Raw genomic sequence first — 21,661 nt, 5'->3', positions numbered from 1 at the left:
TATAAGTAGTCAGATATTTGCTAGTAGCACTAATGATGAAGAACCGTATTTGTAGGTGTCACTGAACACAATCTTTGACAAAAGATTTTGCTGAAAATTTCAATTGGACAAACTCTAATGATCTATTCTACAGAAGGTTCACACAACTAATGCATGTTTTTGAGGCATCCATCCATGAAGAATGTTACTATCTAAAAAAAGGGAACTAAAGATACACAGGTAATGCATGCTCTCCTATTTCTCACATATAAGTTTTTACCTGATGTTCAGCCATTTGGCTCTCTGGACTTTTGGCTGGTTCAAGACTCTCATTTAGTTTGATCTCAGTTGTCTCCATTTTTGTGGATATAGACTGGAGCGTGTCCTGATATTTCTGTTGACGCTCAAGAGCTTCATAGAGGGTGCGCTGTTTTTCACTGATCTGAAGAGGAATTGAAAGTATATATTATGACCTCTGAAACAGGATTTGCACTTTCTTCTGCTTCAAACATCCCTAGATTTATGAGACTAAAACAAAAAACTTGCAACAACTTTTCAAAAGCATAAATTATAAAGGAAAACACCCATATTAAATGACGATGACCATCATCAGTCAAATTCTAGTTTCTATGACTGAAAAAAAACAGACTTTAAGCAGCAGGGAAAGCCTAGGCATGTTCTTATGCTTTATTTTAGATTTTATGCACTCAAACAAGTGGACGGGCACTATTTGCTAGACACCTAGTTCTTAATAACCCATAATAGCTGCTGTATCTCTGCTAAGAATTAAAATTTATAGCATGTGATCAAAACTTTTGACTATTTTCATACATCACTGAATGATTATGCTGCACTACTGTGTAGAATAGCATTGACTCAGTATTTGGAGAAACGATTCTTGGGCCTTTTTTGCCAATTCATCCAGCATGAGTGGATTTCCCTGTTAGATAGATTAAGAAATGTAGTTTGACAACAGCCAATAATTCTGCAGGCAACTATAAAGCAGCCTTCATGACTTCTAATTTTTTTTAATGGAGGTCCCTCCTGTACAGGCTTTCAAACAAAGAACAAAGATAATATCAAAACTAACAATTCTTGTTACCACCTGAAAACCAAGAACTGCAGAGAATAATATTAGTTGAGCCAGTTCTTTGCATTTTATTCCTTACAAGCTAGCTGATTATTTTGAACCCTCCAGATGAAAACTTACCACATTTTTCAGTGTTTCCCAAGAACGCTGCAAATCATCCAATTTGGCACTAGCAGCTGATTCTAAGCCTGGTTCATAAAATTCCTGGGTGGCTGAAGTGCTGGGTTGAATTTTAGCAGCTTCTGTCTGCAACTGTTCAGCAGATAAGGCTTGGTAATAAGCAATGTCCTACAAGCACGAAGCACATTATTGCACTTTCAAAACAAAAGGTACTGCATAATACCCCCAACATACTGTCCCATTGCATATGTCCATTAAAATAAAATCCACAAAGCCAAAACCTCCAGGAAACCTCTGAGCAATGAAATAAATATTTAATAGTAGTACACTGAGTATGGTTTTGAGCTTCACTGTGATTAAGACTGTGGATGCATTTTTTTGTGTTCATATTAGGTAGGAGGCACAGGAGTCAACTGTGGACAGACTTGGAAAGACTAGAAGTAGGACATGTTGTTCAAGCATCATCACAACTATACATGGAGAAAATCCATCACAACAGACAGCGGGTTATAGTACTGAAGGTAGCAAAGAATATCACTCTAATGAACCCTGGCACAGAGAAAGCAACAGAACCAAAAAGGAATACGCTGAAAGTCTAGTCAATGATGTAAGAAAGAGTATGAAGCATGAGCTTATAGTAAGCCTTCAAACAAATAAGTACTCTCAACTAACTTATAAAAAATAGTAGGAAAAGGGACCAAAAGTGCTAAGAAAAATAGGCAAATGTTCAAATTACTATTGAAAATTCAGGGTGGAACCGTTTTTCACCAGAAATCCTATTCTTATCGTATGGGGGTTTCTTCAACTATTGCAGATGACAACTAAGAAGATCTATAGAAAACGTAAAACTAAGGAAATATGCACAGGATCTACATTTAAGCCAGGAAAGCAGACTTGATGACAAGGATTATTAAAAACTGAAACCATGTATGAGGGTTACCACCATGTCTATTTGGAAAGTAAAAAAAACCTGCAACCTTCCTTCATATCATTTAGTAGCCTCACTTAGTGAACTATGCTCCAGACCATGTGACACAGTAGCTGTCATCCAATTTCCTCAATCATTTTGAATTTGTAAACGCCCCTGGTGAAAACTTTGAGACACAGTTTTGCTACCAGTGAAATCACTAAGAGATGTTCCACTGACTTCTGTTAGGCTGGATCAAACATCCTTTCAGTCAGCTCTCAGAGTTATAACAATATTTGCATAAAAAATAGCCCGAAATCTATTGTAAACTGTACTTGGAAAACCCTCCTCCAGTGATTGCAAATCTCTCAAATTTCTTCTTCCCTGACCCTGTATGATGGGGAGGAAAATTCAGCATGTCAAGCCATGTGACTGAGGGAAAACCAAGTACCTTCTGCTTGGCAGCTTAAAGAGCTGTGTCTAACAAATAAACCACAGACTATTCACTGTACTGCAAATGTAAGAGTATAAATGTGTATAGATACGAATTTCCAAAGAGTGGTGGTGAATGAAGTTAAATCCAGTTAGCAACCAGTCACAAGTGGTGTTCCCCAGGACTCAGGAATAGTGCCAGTTCTGTTTAATATCTTTATCAGTGATTTGGATATGGGGACTGAGTGCACCCTCAAGAAGTTTGCAGATGACACCAAGTTGGGTGGGAGTGTTGATCTTCTTGAGGGTAGGAAGGCTCTACAGAGTGATCTGAACAGGCTGGAGTGATGGGCTGAGGCCAATTGTATGAGTCAACACGGCAAAGTGCCGGGTCCTGCACTTGGGTCACAACAACCCTGTGCAACACCACGGGTTGGGGAAGAGCAGCTGGAAAGCTGCCCAGCAGAAAAGGACCTGGGGTTGTTGGTTGACAACCAGCTGAATATCAGCTAGCAGTGTGCCCAGATGGCCAAGAAGAGCAACAGCATCCTGGGTTGTATCAGAAAGAGTGTGGCCAGCAGGACTAGGGAAGTGATCGTTCCCCTGTACTTGGCACTAGTGAGTCTGAACCTCGAATACTATGCTCAGTTTTGGGCCACTCACTACATAAAGGACATTGAATTACTTGAGCGTGTCCAAAGAAGGGCAAGGAAGCAGGTGAAGGGTCTAGAGCACAAGTCTTATGAGGAGCGGCTGAGGGAAACTGGGGATGCTTAGTCTGGAGAAAAGGAGGTTGTAGTGAGAAGGGTGTCAGTCTCTTCTCCCAGTTAACAAGTGATAGGACAAGCAGAAATGGCCTCAAGTTGTGGCAGGGAAGTTTAGACTGGATATTACAAAAAATTTCTTCACTGAAAGCATTGTAAAGCAATGGAACAGGCTGGGTTGAGATACCATCTGGAAGTGTTTAAAAGTGCTTGGGGACATAGTTTAGTGGTGAACTTGGAAGCCTTAACAGCAGAACTCTATGATCTTAAAAGTAATTTCCAACCAAAATGATTCTATGATTTGATTCTATTCTATACCTGGAGGGAGGGTGCAAAGAAGACAGAGCCAGGCTCCTTCCAGTGGTTCTTAGTGACAGGACAAGTGACAGTGGGCACAAACTGAAACACAGGAGGTTCCCTCTGAACATCAGGAAAATCTCTTTTCCTGTGAGGGTGACTGAGAACTGGGAGAGGTTGCCCAGAGAAGTTGTAGAGTCTCCATCCTTGGAGATACTCAAAAGCCACCTGGATATAATTCTATACAACCTGCTGTGTGTGACCCAGCTTGAGGAAGGCGAACGGACCACACGACCTCCAGAGGTCCCTTCCAACCTCAAACAGTCTGTAATTTTGTAACAGTGTATGAGTGAGCTACTAAACAAAACTAATTTGGAAGTACCAGAGCTCAGAGCATAATTAGGATCGAAATTTGGAGCAGAATCTTTATTTCCCTATGTCATTTCAATGTGTTGTCTAATGCCATATATGAACAAAGCTCAACAAGCTCTGGGAGAGCATAGAAACCAGGTCACTGCCATAAAACTGTTCAAAAGTGCAAGATGAGGTACTTCTTCAAAGGTAATAATTGTGAAACTTGAAAAATTTAATGATTAAAGTGTTATGATGTTCAGGAGCCAACAGGAATAGGTCACAGCTTAGCACAGCATTCCGAACTGCTATTTCAGATTTTTTTACTCTTGACTATAAGTGATATTTCCAAATCACAGTGAAAAATTGCACCAGTGCAGGTACATCTCGTTTTCCCTTGAGTGCAGCTACTCTTCAGCCCTTAGCTAGTCCTCTTTCAAGGCCAACAGACGAGCTGTGCTTCTGAGACTTCTTAATTATGGTTTCCAGAACAAAGGGCTTGCTTTTACAGAGAGGGAAAAGCAATCCCTTTCCCTAGCTTTTCAACTACTTTCAGGAGAGCACATCATGGCAACTTCTTTTTGGTGGAGCTTTCACATGATAGTAGTGTGAATCCAGATGTTCTTACAAGTAACAGATTTTGTTGTCCCTATAAAGGCCCAGACATCTCATGCCCACTTCTATGAAAATTAGCCAATGAAAAGTACTCAAGTTTTGCTGTTAGAATGTAGGGGCAAAGGGTGTGTTTACATTTCAAAAAACATTTAACAAGGGCTGTTGCACCCTGGACGAGTTTTCTTAAGAGAAGCAGAAAGAGTAAGTAGTCTGTGTACAAGGAGACAGAAAGACATTTAACAGTGACCCAGTGTTGAAGACTTGAATCACATGATGTGGCCTCCAAGGCTTTATAACAACACTTCATTTTTTTAAATTCAATTACTCTGCATTGTGCATATGGAAAACAAGTTTTAAAAAAATGTGCTAAATTTTTATCAACTGCATCCTTTTTAGGTTTTAGCCCCAAAGGATTCTCATTCAGTACTGCAGCACAGATGACGTGTCTGATTTTGTTATACATCAAAATAAACTGCATTAAATTACTGTTATTGCTTGTCAAAATATTATACGATATGAAATTCCTCAGCCTTTTTAAAGTTAACATCTTTATAGTTCGCCTCTACCCCACTGTTTTAGAGGAGTTTTAGTATAAAACAAACAACCTGTGCAACTGTTAATAATGCTAGATCTGTCACTTGTATTTATGGTCTTATTTTAATCTATTTCTATGCATAGAACTAGTATTTCCATTAATATGCAGTTGGCACTTGTTTTATATTTTCATTACTTGTTAGTAATGGAAAAATAGTGCATAGATGTCTGAATTCAGACTAGTTACATTTCACCAGTAAGAGATGTTAGGAAATTCTGATGAAAGAATTCAGAGAGATTATTAGGGATGCATTTAAAAACAGTCTTAACACTCAACCCCCACTCCATAAAAGTTTTTCATTTTTTTCCAAAGACTACATGAATGTAATTCTTCACTTCCTAGAATTCCTGTTCATATGATATTCTGGTACTTTGCAGGTGATCTTTCTGCAAAAAAAAATACTTCTCTTAACACTGCCTACTTTTTAAGCCAAAACATTTCCAAATTAGTTTTGCTGAGTTAAAAATATTTTTAACTTACATTTAAGCTCCTAATTCACTAATTTCTAGAAACTTTTTTTAACCAACCTTCTTTCCTGAAGTGTCCCTGGGCATTCATCATGATCAGCACTGGCAGTTTCATAGCTTCTTTAGTTTTAACCTCATGTGAGTGTGAACCTAAGTATTTTGTAAGTAAACCACTGTATTTTGGAATGTTCTTCCGCTGAACATGCAGTTCATTTCAACATTAACCACACTTAAGAAACCTTAATCTCTAAGGTTTTTAGATTATTATAATATCATTGATTTTATCTCTTTCAAAGATCTGTTAAATGAAAGACATCATCTTTTCACTGAGTTTTGCCCTGGTAAATCACAGGTTCCAAAACTTGCATTTTGGTGTCAGCTCATGGTGCAACAGCATCTTCACTGGGTTTTCCTTATTATTTGAGTTACTTGAGCTGTTAGCCTTGTTTTACATTTTCAGAGAAATGTAATGAACTGACATTGGTTTTGTTTATTAGAAAGCAAGATGCTCTTGTCCTTTAACTCTCACTGATTAACACTGTCCTAAGACTTTTGTGTTGAAATATATAGCTGTCTTTCTGTTGTAAGTAAACTTTACTGGGAAATTTATCATCTGAAATGACAAAACACTAAAAAAATCCTTCTCAATCATTATATAAACTTTTTTGACTATGCTGTTAAAGATTTTGTCACCTTTTGTTGTTCTTAAGCTTTCTTATGTCAGTTCATGAAAATGAATCACATTTAGCAACTTCTATAGCACCATATGCATCTTTGAAATTAGTGGAAAGAATCAATGGACATCTTACTCAAACTTTAATTCTACTTAGCAGTGCAACACAACACACTCTGCCCTTTAAGTCTGCAGTGGTCAATTTTGGAAACAGTTACAAATGCAAAACCAAACAACGAACCACAAAACCCACAACACGAATTCAGTGAGGTGGTGACTGCTCCTAAGGCTCATTTCTAAACTTCAACAGCTTAACATATTATGTGTGTCTTCACATGCATGATGCTCAGCGTGCTGGTTCATTGCTTGCATTTTAATCAATGCTGATGTACACTTGTTCTTGGTAGAAGTGCAAGAGCCCTCAGTTTTGATTTCAAATCTAACTTCGGTGACTTCACTGATCTGCTTCATTAGCATTTAAAATAGACTGTCACAGAAAGTACAGAATGAACAATACATGAAAAAAACCCATTAAAGTTAATATTTGAAATGGTATTAAGTGGAAGATATCAGACTATGACTTCAATGCTACAATGCCAGTGGTACAGTGAGATAGATGTATATGGACATGAAATGTTTTATTATGGGCAATACAAAATTGCAGTTTTTCTCAGGATGCAAGTCTCCATTGAGTACTACTCAGAAATAAAAATTAGCTTATAAATATAAAATAGTAGTGAAATGGAAAAGCTTTGTATTTGTCACTTAAAATTTGTTTCTTAGAATAGTGAATAGCTGTGACAACAGATTTGCACATTTTAAACTCAGAATTCAATCTCTGTATCCATTTTGAACTTGAACCTGAAGGTTCAGATAAATTAGAGGTTAAGCCCAGTTCCTTGGAGCTATAGGTAAATATTATTTCACAAGATTAAATAAGCCACCTGTGGAATGGAACCATGCATATCTGAGATAAAAGCTGAATGAATGCCAAGAGGGAGGTACCTGGTTAACAGAAGCATCTGTATTAGCCACAGGTGAGGGAGAGCGACAGGCAGGTGGAGAAGAAATCTCACTGTTGGTTCCCTCCTCCCCAGACTCCTCAGTGACAGGGGAGAGCAGCGTGTGACAGCGACCAGCAGTCATCTGTCACAGGAAAAGCAACCCCGGAGCACAGGAAAAAACATCAGTTACCTCAACTTAGGTTTGACTTAGACTGAGGTCAAAACAAGGAAAACAACACATAGCTAAAATGACAATATTATTTAGTCATATTTCATGCTCTTACATTTACCAGTTTAAAAAACCTAGTTGAATGAATAGTCTCATTTACTTGTCATACTTCAGTATGAACATGCTCTCCTGCACCCTAATGAGTTTAGAAGAAAGTATATAGCAGGCAACTCAGTAACAACAAATCACGGTTTGTCTAAATGTCTTCTAATACAATCACTGCTGCATATGGACATACTACAGAGAGCTACAGAATAATGCAGTATTGGCCTCAGTATCCAGGCCTGGTTAGAACAACAAGGAATAGACTTGAACTATAAAATCCAATAGCAACATATTACTACTTCCTCAGTGCTGTTACACAGTGATAAATCCTGAAACTCTATTTTCACCCAGACAAAAATCCCAGTAGCATCAGCAGTATGTTTGTAATGAGACCCAATTAGAAACAAACAAAAGCAGAGTAATTCAAACATGAGGCCTATAGCAGTACTTAGCTTTCATTTCCAACACTCATCTGAGAATATAGCAGCATACTGTCAATTATCACATCGACTTTAACACAAGAACTTTAAAAATAAAGTGTGTAAAATCTATACACTGCAACATTATGAAATATTTATTCTGATTTTATCTTGTTCCTGCAATTCAGTAGTTTCTTAGCATTTGATTCTTCACACTGAGAGCTACAAAAAAGCACTATATTTGCATCTTATTACAGACAGCTTCCACTGCTATTTTTCTGTTAAATAACTTTGCCCTTTACCTACAAGTTTTGAAAACCCATATAAAGCAAAATACATTAAGGGGAAGCTGCAAGTTGCTTGGTTTGCCACACTCCAGCCATTTCAAAAGCAGAATACAGATGTGAGCTGTGGCAACTTGCTACACAGGAGTTTTGCAATGATGCAGAAACAAGCAGCTCAGATAAACAGTACCGAGACCAATGCGTTCCTTACCATAACCACAGAAGGATGAGTGGGGTGTGCTGGGAGCAGGTCTGAATCCAGCTCTTCCATTCCTTCTGAAAGCCCCTCCACTTCTGTCACTGTCAGCAGCATGGTAGCATGTTTTGCTTTCATTGTCAGCATCTTGCACTTGGAATTTAAAGAAGCAATTTGCTCCTGGTATCCTTTGATCTTCTGAGCCAGCTCCTGAGGAAACATTTTTTTCCCCTAATGCTGAGGCAGCCAATGAAGGCCACAGGACCCGTAGCATTTCAGCTTCCGTGGAGAAGGCAAGCTCTCCCCTCCAAGCCCAGCCAATAACATCATAGCTCTGCCTCTCAGAAACCCGCATAAGCCGCCGCACTAGCTGACAAGCAGGATGTTGATAGTGGAAAGAACAAGTCAGGCTGCGTCTGGCTGCACAGCTAAACCACAGAGCTGAGAGCTTTGAAGTGAAACCGGAAAAATGCTGCAAAATGCTCTGTGTGCATGATAATCGCAGAGGGAAGGGAGGGACACCTCATGCTTGCAGCCAACTTGAACCTGGCAAAGTCTGTAAGCTTCAGACTGCAGCAAAAGGGAATGTCTCTCCCTCTTCCTGTCCTCTTTTTTTTTTTTTTTTTTCCTCCCTGTTCTATTTTCCATTTATCTGAGGAAGATGAAGCTTCTCTGCATAGTGCATGCCATGGAAATGAGGTCATGTGGTAACCACAACTGTAAAAAATGCCCCATTCAGCTCTTGCCAGAAAGAATGAATTGTTCAAACAATAACTCCCAGGGTCTAACAAGATCAGATGCAATAGGAGCAATCAGTCACATAATAAGATTAAACGCAGACTGGATTGCTTTTTGCCAGTGTTTGGATAAGCTATATTTTAATCTTGTTTTGGTTTTGTGTAAATCTTCAGACTTAAAAGCTGAGGTGCACACAGTTCTAACCTTTCTTTAAAAGGAGCTAGGGAATCTGGCCTAAAGCACTATTTGTAATGGCTATGAAATGGTCTATCTGCTTGGCCAAACACCATTGTAAGTTTAAGTTTAGTCAGAGAAGAAACATGGAAATGAACAGCCTTAGAAACTGACTTGTCTCCTCTCCTCCCCTGGACTGCTTCCCAGTTCAGTGACCAGTTTCAAAGCTTTCAATTAATAAAATAAAAGTGGAAGATTTTCACATTTCTGCCAAAGCTATTGTTCCTATCTCCCTAGAGGCTCAGTAACATCATAGAATTTTGATCTATAAAGTGAAAACAATATTGGTATAAGCTTGCCTGCTAAATCAGTGATTATTCATTCAAATATATGTATTTCTGCTTTATTTTTATATCTGCTTTTATTTCTTCAACAAGTTTTCAATGAAAAACAGAACTTGCAAGATTATAGTAGGTATAATAATAAATAATTACAATATCTTCTAATAAGTAAATATGATTACTGTTTCAGGCTGGTAAAATCAGAAGTTTTTTGGTTGTATAACATTTTAAGGAAACCATTTCCTCAAAACCACAGTACAGAACAGTCACAGCGAGACATACAGTGTTAGAAATGGAAGTAGCACAAAGACTGAAGATGACATTTTAATGCCTGGATTTCAATGGTACCTGGTCACAGTTGTGCTGGCAACAAGAGGAGCTCTCTTGGAGCTCCAAGGCTTACAGTGGAGATTAAGCCAAGTCTTGAGTATAAAACACCAGCAAAATCAGTTGAAAACCAAACTACAATCAAGCCAAGCCATAATGTTAATGTGCTCTGTTCGGCAAGTACCTGTCGTTCACTAATGCTCAATGAATGACATCTCTGGGCCTCAGTAGGAAATTACTGACATTCAATATACTCAACTTCATCAATATTACTAAGATGCAGTAACATTTGTGGCATTAATGTCCAATGCACTGAGTATCTAACATACCTCTGTCAACTGAAAACACAGAAAAGGAAGCCAAACTGCAATTGTGAAAAAATAAAGCAACTTATAAAAGCAATGTCCTGTGAGGGACTGTATTACCCATTAAATTAATTCACATGTATGGAGATACTTGCCCACATTCTTATCTGAAAGTCTAAAGAAATGCAGTTCAGTAAAGTTCCAGAGTATAATTATTTACATACACACATGGTAATACAAGCTTCCTACAAATGAGGGTGTACTTTCCTTCTACTTTCTTCCTCTTATTTTAATTCTAAATATATCTACTACAAAGGCCTCTAAGTTCTCATTCATGCAGGCTTCAACAGGGAATCTGATAACTGATGTTTTCTTAAAATAATAACACACATGCCAAGGATCTTGACAGACTTATCTTTTGTAGTATAATAATATAGGGTTCAATATATCCCCTTTATGCTATACTTTTCCACACATATTTAACAGACAAAATATGAGCCAAAAATATGCATGTCTCAGTCTTTCAAAACTCCTTACACTTAAATTTGGAAAGCTTGCAAGTGTGAAACCTGTCCACTCTGGTTGCTGTCTTCACACAGATGTTTAGAAGAATTCCTAGCTACTCAACTTGTTCAAGTGCAGATGAAACTTCGAGCTGACCCATTTTTAATTCCTTCCTCCCTGCAGCATCATTCCTTCCTCCAGCAATATTACCCCATATCACTGAAGTCACTCTCCTGCACTTGCTGTCCCAGAACATTTGAATAGAGAATAGTAGCATTAGTAATTCAGTACTAAAAAAACCCAGAAGTGTTTAAGCAAACTGCTCTGCATTTATACTAAGTAACTTTTGCAACAACTGGATAGAAAATGAGCACCACATATAACATTAAGTTATATTACATAATAACACAGATAGCTTTAATTCAAAGGTAAAGAAATGGTGCCACCTGGTGCCAAAAGTAAGACAAAGAGATCAGTAGTACATTTTCTATCCCAGGAAATACACATGAGATAGGAGAGGGGGAAAGGGGCTCAGGAGCTTCCATGCCAGCACAAGAAGGCTACACAGAGACTATCCAGAATCATTTGAGGACTGATGATCAGTGAGTTTGAGGGCAGAAACTTTAACTCCACAGGACAAAATTCTTCCCAACAATTACTTTACCAGAAGCCTTTGGAGTGAACATTGCAGTCTTCCTCCAAATCTACTGTGGGTTTCCTGTGATTCAAGTCCCTTGGTGTTCTTTTACAGAAGTTATTGGGATGGAAATGATATACATACATATATTTATTTATATATATATTTAAGGATCACTGAACTAGAATGATCTCATGCTCAACATTGACTTCTGGGACACTCCTCAGTCAAGTACTTATATGTTAACTGTCCCTTAATTATGCAATGCTTTCATTTGTCATAATGTTGTCTGGAGATTAGGACACATCTAACTGAATAAACAAATGAATACTCCACACTGTACCAATAGCATGAGTTTCCTATCTGGTATTAAGTTTATCTCTTCAACTAGCCTTGAGCAAATCTGAAAAGCTACTCAGCTAATTTACGACCATTGCTTATGAAAAGTTTTTGAGTCAATGAGTTGCCACTGATCCCACATTTTTGCATTTTGGCTCTCCTACCTCATTATGTGAAATCTGGACCTGAAGTTCCTGGATGTTGCTGGTTGCTATTGGCTTGTCTTGAATCTCACGATGGGCACTCTCTATCATTTGGTGTAAATGTTTCATTTCTTGCTCATATTGCTCGTACTGAACCACTGCTTCCTAGAGAGGGAGAAAAAAAAATTGAGTGTCAACATGAAAATAAATACGTACTTAGTCCAAGCATGACTGAACTTCCTTCTGAAGCGGAGCAAACTTAACATCTACCTGGCAGTCACATCTGGATAAGCAAAGCAGGAACACAGTCATGAAGAAGTCCATTCAGAACTATTGCGAATTGCAATGAATTCAATGGGTTCATTTATTTAACTACTTCCAAAAAAAGAGTTCACATAACATGTTCCAGATATCCAATATAAGGAGCTAGAACTGCTTCCAACAAGTATGTGCACCAAATATACCCACCAAAGATAGCATTGCTTAGTCTCACCGTTTTAGTATAAAGCATTTTCATCTGCTTTTTCACCTCAAGTCCCTATTTATGAAGTGTAAAGACTATATGAAAAAGTTAGATTTTACTGAAATACAACTGGCAGAGGAATTTGAAGACTGATTCAGACCATTACCCTACCACTGCAGTATCAGTTCTTTATATCATAGATTCACTGGCAGTTTGTCTAACCTGTTTTTAAAACTTTTTTTAGTGTGACATTGTATCCTTCCTTGGACTTAAGTATCATTAAGTATCCTTAATGATCGAAAGTTTCTTCTGAAATTTAGCTTGAAACTCTGTAGGTGTACCTTAGCTCACTATGTATTTTTCTATCACTAAACAGCAGGAAAGAAAAGCTTATTCTCTTCTTCGGAAATACCTTTTACATGTTTAATTATGAATTCAAACAATCAAATAAAACCTAGTTTTCTTGTATTTAGCAAAACTTGAAAATGCGTAATTAGTATGTGCTGAATGACTCCAAAATCAGAAAGTAAATATATAAAAATTTTAAATAAAGAGGAAAAAAAAACCTAGAAAGATATTTAATTAACTCGATAGTTTTTTCTGCAGTCATTATAAGCAATTGGTGCTATAATGATATATTAATATCATTAATTGATTATATATAAAATTAACCTGCATAAAATTTTGTATTAGTTGTTTGTCTAGTTAATCCTAATAGCATTACAAAAACATAGCAAAATCAAGGAGAGAACCCAGATGAGAGTCTGATGCTTAAATCAGCAATTAACATGATCATGAATGTTAAAACCCCCAAAAACCACAGAGTCTGAAACTTAGTGGGGAACTTCCCAATGGTACTAACACGGAAAAGAGGAATGCACAGAGATATGAAATTCTCTGTTTTCATCACAATTTGTATGGCACTGTTCAAGTTACACAGTGATATTTACGGGATGGAGTTACACTCGCCTGCATGATGTTGCACTGCTGAATGGCAGTGTGCTGCAGGCGGCTGGCCTCCTCCTGGAGCCGGAGGGCACTGTGGCACATGGGCAGGCCGGTGACTACCTCTTCAGGAATCCTCAGGGCACTCTGACAGATTTGTACTGCCTGAACTTTTGGCTTCAGTGACTCCATTTCAGACAACAGATGCTAGAAACAAAGTCAGTGCCACAATGTCAGTTCTGCAGAACTCCCAGAGCATTTCATGCAGAAAAAAAAAAAAAATATTATGAGTTCAAGCACTAAAACAAATTTGATTATCTGTTTTCCAAATATAATATAATCAGGACACACTGTCTAGCGTTGCACATTCTGAACTGAACATTATTTCAAATATTAGTTAAGCAAAAAGCCCATATAATATGAATAAACATAATTAACTAAAAAGCATAGTAGTACCTATTTCTAAGTGTCTAAGTACAAAAATAATTCTGTTAATGCGTTTCAAAAAAAAAAATCTTTACAAAATCCACAAATCAAAGGAGCATAGGAGTCACCTATGTACACACATATTTTAATGTTAAAATCTGAGTGGAGTTCCCTGCTGAGACACAGAAGCACATTTTCAAAGCAGCAATGAATCCCATTATGTTCACAGCTTTCCTTTGAAAATACAAGCCATGGCTAAAAAAGTTGCTTAGAATTCAAAAGGCAATCAAACAGAAACAAACACAGCTACACTGAAATCTTTTCCTTTGAATAATCATGCGCTGGATGCCTTTGTTAATAGTCTCTATTGCATTCACAATGTCCATTCAAGCTGTCTGTTCATATGCATGAGAAGGGTCTAAGTGCAATGACTGGAGATTTCATTAGCATTCTTTTTATCTTCGGGTGTGGGGGGGTGTGGGTCATTTAAAAAAAAAAAAAGGAAAGGGGCAAAGCTGATAAAAATGCCCTTAGCACGTTGGAAAAAGATTCTCAGTTCAACAGGTATACAACGTATGCGGCAAACAGTGAGACTGGTTGTCTCCCCCTATGCCATATGCAGAAACATAGCTAAGTGGGTCTGAAGTGCATACTGATGAGAGGAGCATGGTTTGCTCTTCATGCTGTGCCTTCATGACATATGGAGGATAATCTAATGAGAGATTTGGTATTATGACCTATTTATCAGACATCACTGGTGAGGCCTCTCCTCTGGCAGGCCCCATACTGCTGGCAAAAGGTGTCTTTATTGTGCAGTCAGCACCCAGAGGTATCCTGGGGGCTGCATTCCTGCCAGGCACTCTCTGAGACCCTCTCTCTGGTCTGGTGAAACAGGTGGGCAGGGGCTACAGCCCCTTGCTCTACAAAAGGAAGGCATACTAAGAGACCTGATGGAGCCAGGACAAAGAATATACCCAAACCACAGTGTAAACTCCACATTCCTTTATTCTTATGGTGGGGGATGTGTTTCGCTTACACTCTTCAATGCCGTATTTGGAAATTTGGGTGCAAGTCCCTATAATAAAGACGGCATATTTTAATCAAAAGGGAAAGTTCTGCAAATTTAACTTTCATCCGTATGTTCTTTTGCAGATTTTAACCCTAAAGTGGACCTGTTGACATGTAGTTTTCACTGGCAGACTAAGACAGTTAAATCTCTATATTGTCTTGCAGCAGGAAACATTTCCTAAGCAATTTAGAAAGCTGTAACTTGGATTATTTTTCTTGTCATGAGTCTGAGACCAAAAATAACAAATTGACAATTGATCTCACCAACATTCATTACTCTTTAGGTAAGTTCACACTACTCAAATGCTGACTTTGAGGTCCTGGCTTTTTACCTGTCTGTGAGAAAGCTGCTCTTTCAAGCTCAAGTGCCCGAGCTCTGGAGAGGTCAGTGTAGCTTGGGCTTGCTCCAGAGCAGCCTGCAGGACTCTCAACTCAACTTCAAATTTCTTCATGTCCTGTAACACAACACATTTGATTCGGGGATAAAGAAAAAAAAAGTCACTATAAATATATCTGTCTGGGTTTTATAGCTACGTCCCTTATATACAGTGCCAAAACTAATTCATGGTTTTAAAAATTAATTTTGAATGTTTAAAATATTGGATACAAATACTGGTCATATGACAGTCTAGAAAAAGGTGACTCAAAGCCAGAGTTATTATTTTAAGTACTTCCTCAATCTGAAATACAGCATGTACTTTATAAAGCTGATTTCATAAAGTTCAAGGCCTAGAAAGGAACTCAATATGTCCTCTAGTCATCTTCCTGTATTAAGACTGGACATAACTTAGTCTTATCTTTATAGACTAAAAAGTCTTATCTTTACAGACTGTTCTTAAAGACCACTAGCAGTGCAATCCCATGTATATCTAGACAATATATTCCACTATTTCAGTACTCTCTTTTGTAGAAAGTTTTTTCTGATGGCCTGACATAGTTGTCTTTTATTGCAGTATTATCTCATTAATAACAGACAAAAAGAACTTACTATTTTTATTCTGAATACATCGTGTTAGGATAATCCTTTTTCGTGCATCTTTTCTATAAGTTTATACACATATCACAATCACCACTATCCTCTGTTCTTTCTCTAGTGAGTCCACATCTTTTTTCAAGTGCAAAACTTGACACAGGTGAAACCCTGCTAGTGACCAATAGGTAGAACAAAAGAAATACTTCACATACCTTACAATTATATACTTAATTTTCTGCATGGTGTTTGGATTTTTACAACAATGTGGCATTGTTCACTCATTTTTCCATGATCTGCATTACTAAACTGAAGACCTTTCAACAGGGTGCATCAAGCCAGTAGTTCCTCATTCAGAGGAAAACATGCCTGGTTCTTCCTGTCTCAACATAATAATTTGCTCCTGTCTCTTGCATAGCAGTTGAGTTTTTTTTCAGGTAGCTCCTGTACATTTGGTGTTGTCTAAACATCCCAAAGCCATGACTTCTAAACCACTATCCAACTCATTAATGAAAACATTGAATAGCACCATATCCAAGGGAGAACCCTGCAAAATCCTACTTGATGTATCCCTCCTTTTAGGATTTGGACCATTGATAATTATACACCAGGTAAGTTTTTTAGCTAGCTTTACACCTACCTATTGTATTTTTAAATAGATAAGCTTATTAACTTTGTTAGTAACAATAACAGTTGAAACATTATCAAAGATATATGACACAGTGTACATTTATGTACAAATCTATTACTTTCACATTAAATTGGACACTTAATATTATTTTCTTTCTTCATAAATCTATGTTGGCTTCTATTAATCTCTATGTTTTCTTATAACAATTTCCAAATAGTTTATTCAATTGTTCCAGTATTTCTCAGGAACTGAAGTGAGTCAGTTTCATTTCTACTATGCTTGCTTGTATTCAAATCTCTGGTTTGTTCCATGAAAAATAATTAAAAAAATAAAAGACCTCAGCTCAAAAACTGGTTTACTGATTTGTGCTTTTTTAACTTCTTCAAAATCTGTCTGTTACACTGTATGACTGCTTCAGCTGCAGCATTTCTGCTATGTCCTATAAATGTTGTAAAATAAGAGTCAAATGTGGAGAAGGATGATTTTTAACCTTAGCTACAATTGTCCTAACAAATGGTGACAGCCTATTGTCTTAGTTGCCTTTAGGTATTTTCCCATTCAGTAGCATGTAACTAGCAGGTGACAGCAGAAGAACCCCTACAAATACACTATTTACACCATTCCAATATTCTTTTCCTAAATTTTTGAATCAATGGGAAAAAAAAAAAAAAGAATTTTTTTCCCTGAATGTAAAAGTAGAAAAAACTTCTGTGCTTTGCCCTGTGTCTTGCACCAGTTTACCATGCCCTCAGGCATTACACAGGCATAACACACATTTACATTAACAATCTATATGGAAGAGCTGCACAGAAATGTCAGGTACATGAAAAAGCTCATTCATTGTTTTCATTGCACTTCCTTGTAGAGGTAGGTCTTACATTATGGAATCCTGGTCTGGCCCAGTTCTGATCTAAATTAATAGATAGCAGGCTTTAGATATCTTTAAAGGAAATGACACAGTGTAAGTGCCAACACAGACACTCTTCAAGCATCTAAACTTATTAGGTGCTCAGTGCCATTTGATCCCCATGATCCCCAATACATCCATCCAGAATGGGCAGATATGACAGCACCTGCAGGAATACTGTCCCTGTTTGGAACAGCACCTGAAGGCAGTATCTCAAATGGCACAAGATATCTAACTTTAGACAACACAATTATACCCTTTATAGACCACAGATAATCTGCACTGCTAATAGTCTCAGAAACATGATGCATACACCACCCTAGCTGTCAGCTAACATTAGAAAAACTGCTTTCATATACCTTGGCAGCATCTTGGAGATTTGGTAGTCGCACTTTGATAACTTGCTGTAATTCCTCTGTCCGTCGTCCCAGTTCCAGCACTTGCTGTGACATTCCTTCAGTACAGTAAACACTTGCCAGATACTCAATCCTCTCACTCATGGCCTCAAGATCACCATGAATCTCTCCAGACTCATCAAGCATAGTCTAGATGGAGATATGAACAAACTCAATGCCAGAGTTGAGCTTCAGATTAAACATATCTAAGTATATTCCTGTTCTGCAGACTCCTCAATTTGTACACATTTGTAATCTGAGGATTAAATTCTACTGTTTTCCTGTAAGGCCTAAGCAATATGCTTAATTCTGAGTGTATGATAAAGTGTTTCAGTTTATGGAGACTGGGAAACAAAAGAGTAAGTCATGAAGCTTCAGCAGCTGAATTTACCCACACATCAATCCTAGTGCTTTGCTATACACCCTTACCTGTAAAAAAATAATATACACAACAGATAGGTTTGCTCTGGAAGTCTGATGTACCTAATAGGAAGCAGCAGAAACCACTTGGGTACAGTGTTATAGCAGGGCAGTAGTCATTAATAATGCCTAAAAAAATGGCTCCCAAAGTGTTCTTTGGAATGGCATTGGTTAAGCCAGTATCTCCTCATCAACTTTTGGAACAGGGAAAAAGCCATAGCAAAAAAACCAAACCAGAAATGCCATCTCTCAGCTATCCTCAGAATAAATTGCTTGGAGGTTCATATTCAGAATAAGAAACCATGACATACTACATTGCCCTGATGTGAGTGAATGCAGCTGACAATTAACAAATGTATATAAAAAACCCCCATAATTAATGCAGTTTTATTTCAGCATTAGTGAGATGTGACATCTTACGATACTTTGATTTGTTTCATATGGCCATGTAACACTGGGCAAGTTTGAACCTTATCAAACTGCTCCACTGATCTCACACACATTCCACACACAACAAATTGCACTGTCACAGCAAATCACTCTGATGTGAGAAGTTCATGAAGCAACTGGAAGAAGCTCATTCATTGGATATCAGTTTGAGAATGTTTACTGTGAGATTCATCAGATGAGAACAAAATCTATGCCGATGTAGTGTAAAGGAGAAAGAAAAATAAAATACCCAAACTGAAATTCATGTTTGGTGAACTAAAATTTTAGAGGAATATTAGCTGCAATAAGGTACTCAGTGTGACAGAATCACAGTGTATCAACACACTATTCCATCAAAAGCTACTGAGAAGCCAATGCGCTTGGGAGATCACGTTTGCATCACATAGTATTATTCAACAACACATCTTAATTTCAGTCTTCAAAACGATTGTCCAAATCAAATTAGTTTATAATACTCCGGGAAACAGTCAAAAAAACCTAGCATTCTAAGACTTCTTCAAGGAAAAAAGGCAAAAAAAGGTGTAGGAAATAAAACTTCACTGCTTAAAAAATAACATCTTCTATACACTGGCCTTTGAATTTCATAGCTCATATAATCACCTGGTAGGCTTTAAACTGATCACGAAGCTGAGAGGAAGAATTCCATATTATACTACCATGCACTAGGATATTTGCTTTCTCAGTCCATTTCAGTATGAACTCCAGCATCTCATTGTATTCTTCCAAATGTGAAGCAGCCTGGATATAAAAGAAAAATCCACTTAAGCCTAAGATATACTTCTGTACAGTTCTTAGCAAATGATAAAAATAATTTTATTTCATTTTCTGTTTTTAACAACTTTTCCACATTGTTGAATAAAATCTAATTAGTTCTGTATTTATGGAGTTAAAATAGGTCTGCTTTCAGTAAGGAATACCTATTTCAGGTGAAAAGAGGCACTGTAAGAATGTAGGTCACACTGGAAGAGTGCATTGATGCTCAAATATATCCCTAGAGGGTACACTTCCTGCACCTATTTCAGCCTCACACAAGTTCCAAAATACCTTCTTGCTCAGTTTGTGGCTCACTGCAAGCCTCCTTCATATCATTTTTTATTTTTCTTTGTCTATTTCCATGTCAATACCAAACTGCCTTTTTTTAAAACATGCTTTCTTCCACTCAGTCTGTCATATTTCCAAAAAGATAAAATGTTGCACTTATTTTAAGATACAGGACAAAACCTCTGCTTTCTGATTCATCTGATTTCTGTTTAGCAAAGTACTCTTTAGTTCCAATTTTCCTCCCACTTAGCAGGAATAATTTCACTGATTTTCATATACTTGTCCTGTACAAAGGATGGATCAAATCCTAGGTGACTGAACTGTATTTGCATACAGTTTGCCTTATTATTTTTTATGATCGGAAGTGGATTTCTTGGTGCTGAACAAAATCATCCTAACGGTTAAATCCCTTCACCAACTAGCACGTACTGAACTCTTAACTTTGATAGTAATTTTCTCTTTCTAAAAAAACAATTTTTAGAGGAAACTGAAAGGAATATCATTAAGGAGTTATCTTTTTCAAGCCCTACATAAGCTTCTTTATGCATGCAGAAAGTAGAACACATAATTATTAGGGTACCAATGGCAGAACCATAGAAAACCCATTTCCTTTTAGCTAGACTCTATTTAGATAACAACTAGTAAAAAAATACATAAGAGAGTTTCAGGAACTTTGAAACATAGGGGAGGCATCTTTATAATGCTGAAACATTGCATATACATTACTCACTACCAGGGCCATTGTATCTACTCTTTTCTATTGAACCTACAAATTATATTCACCCTCTAAAGGTTGTGACTGGAGCAAAACAATTTTTTTTTTTTTTTTCGGTAATGCTGCAAATATAGGTAAATGGTAAAAGAGAGGCCCTGAAAATTACAATGAGATACTATTTCCTGGTATGCTACTGTTTGCGAGAAGGTCTATAAACTTTTCAGGGCACCAGAGGAACCAAGCAGCAGATGATTCATGGAAGAGGATGTTAAAGCAGCATCAGAGAATTACATCCTCCTGATCTGACCTGTCTGTGTCTCTCTGAGGTGTGATGCAAGCCCTGACTAATAAGCAGATATGCCAAGGAATGCTCGTTCTTGCATAACTACAGGAAAATAACTAAGAAGTTTGTGTGTTTCTTCTTCTTGGGAAAGGAAACAGCAGAAAGGATTTGAGATCATACCTGACTGAGCTTGGCTGCTCTGTACTCAGCTTGCCGTACGGTCTGTTGGTGCAGTACAGTGAGTTTCCCTATCCTGTTAGCCAGCTGCTTAGCCAGCGGCACATTCTGCTCTGCAAAGTCCTGGACTGATGCATCTAATTCCAACAGCTTTATATTGCAGCTGTCCAACTCTTCACCAAGGATCTAGACAGAAACAACAAGAAAAACAGTGATCCAGGAAGCATTAGCTTTCTGATTTATTATTTCTAGTCCAACTTGCAACTTTTATACCCTGTCCAAAGTGTCCATAGTTTGTTCTTTTTTTTTATTCTGGCTGGAAACCAACAATGCTTGTCTAAGCAGGAAGGCAGAACAGCAGGATGTTTGGTCATCTCTTAAATGTGTGCCATTACTCTTTCTTCTCTGACTTCCTGGCTGAAATGGATAGCTGTTTTCCATGCCCTACACAAAAGACTGAGTCACTGCAGAGTGACATTAACTGTTCTTGGCCATCTCTCTGTGTTCGTTTTTGAAATGAATAGTCAGCACACATTGCCATGACAAGGATTTTTATTTATTAGAAAGGGGCTTCATTTTACTGCTGTCTTAAAATATACTCTTACAAACTCAGAAATATGTAATTGCTCATTAAACACATTACAAAAACTTTCATTAGCATTTTAAACTTGCATTTTCATAGCTTGATCTTGACACAGGAGCAGTCTAGATCATGCTAGACTGTTTCAACAGAAGCAGATTTTAAAATTAATTTTTTTTATCATAGTTAAAATGTTTCTGAAAAGTTTTAAAAGG

The 21,661-nt window shown here is 37.5% G+C and overlaps 1 protein-coding gene across 1 annotated transcript in view; it reads right to left on the bottom strand.

Moving 5' to 3' along the window:
• SYNE1 (spectrin repeat containing nuclear envelope protein 1) overlaps positions 1-21,661 on the bottom strand; it is a 317,817-nt gene that overhangs the window by 97,921 nt on the left and 198,235 nt on the right. The window contains exons 87-96 of the mRNA XM_026844552.1: positions 20,870-21,052; positions 19,251-19,388; positions 17,745-17,930; positions 15,210-15,332; positions 13,408-13,590; positions 11,997-12,140; positions 8,483-8,677; positions 7,296-7,436; positions 1,190-1,357; positions 260-421 (exon numbers count right to left, since the gene is read on the bottom strand). Coding sequence (XP_026700353.1) covers positions 260-421; positions 1,190-1,357; positions 7,296-7,436; positions 8,483-8,677; positions 11,997-12,140; positions 13,408-13,590; positions 15,210-15,332; positions 17,745-17,930; positions 19,251-19,388; positions 20,870-21,052 — 1,623 coding nt within the window. The remainder of the gene's footprint in view (positions 1-259; positions 422-1,189; positions 1,358-7,295; positions 7,437-8,482; positions 8,678-11,996; positions 12,141-13,407; positions 13,591-15,209; positions 15,333-17,744; positions 17,931-19,250; positions 19,389-20,869; positions 21,053-21,661) is intronic.

The sequence above is a fragment of the Athene cunicularia genome, assembly GCF_003259725.1.
Source record: "Athene cunicularia isolate RWA chromosome 3 unlocalized genomic scaffold, athCun1 chr3_part1, whole genome shotgun sequence".
Classification (NCBI taxonomy): domain Eukaryota; kingdom Metazoa; phylum Chordata; class Aves; order Strigiformes; family Strigidae; genus Athene; species Athene cunicularia.
Note: the sequence above shows the minus strand (reverse complement) of the source record. Positions and strands in the feature narration are given on the sequence as shown.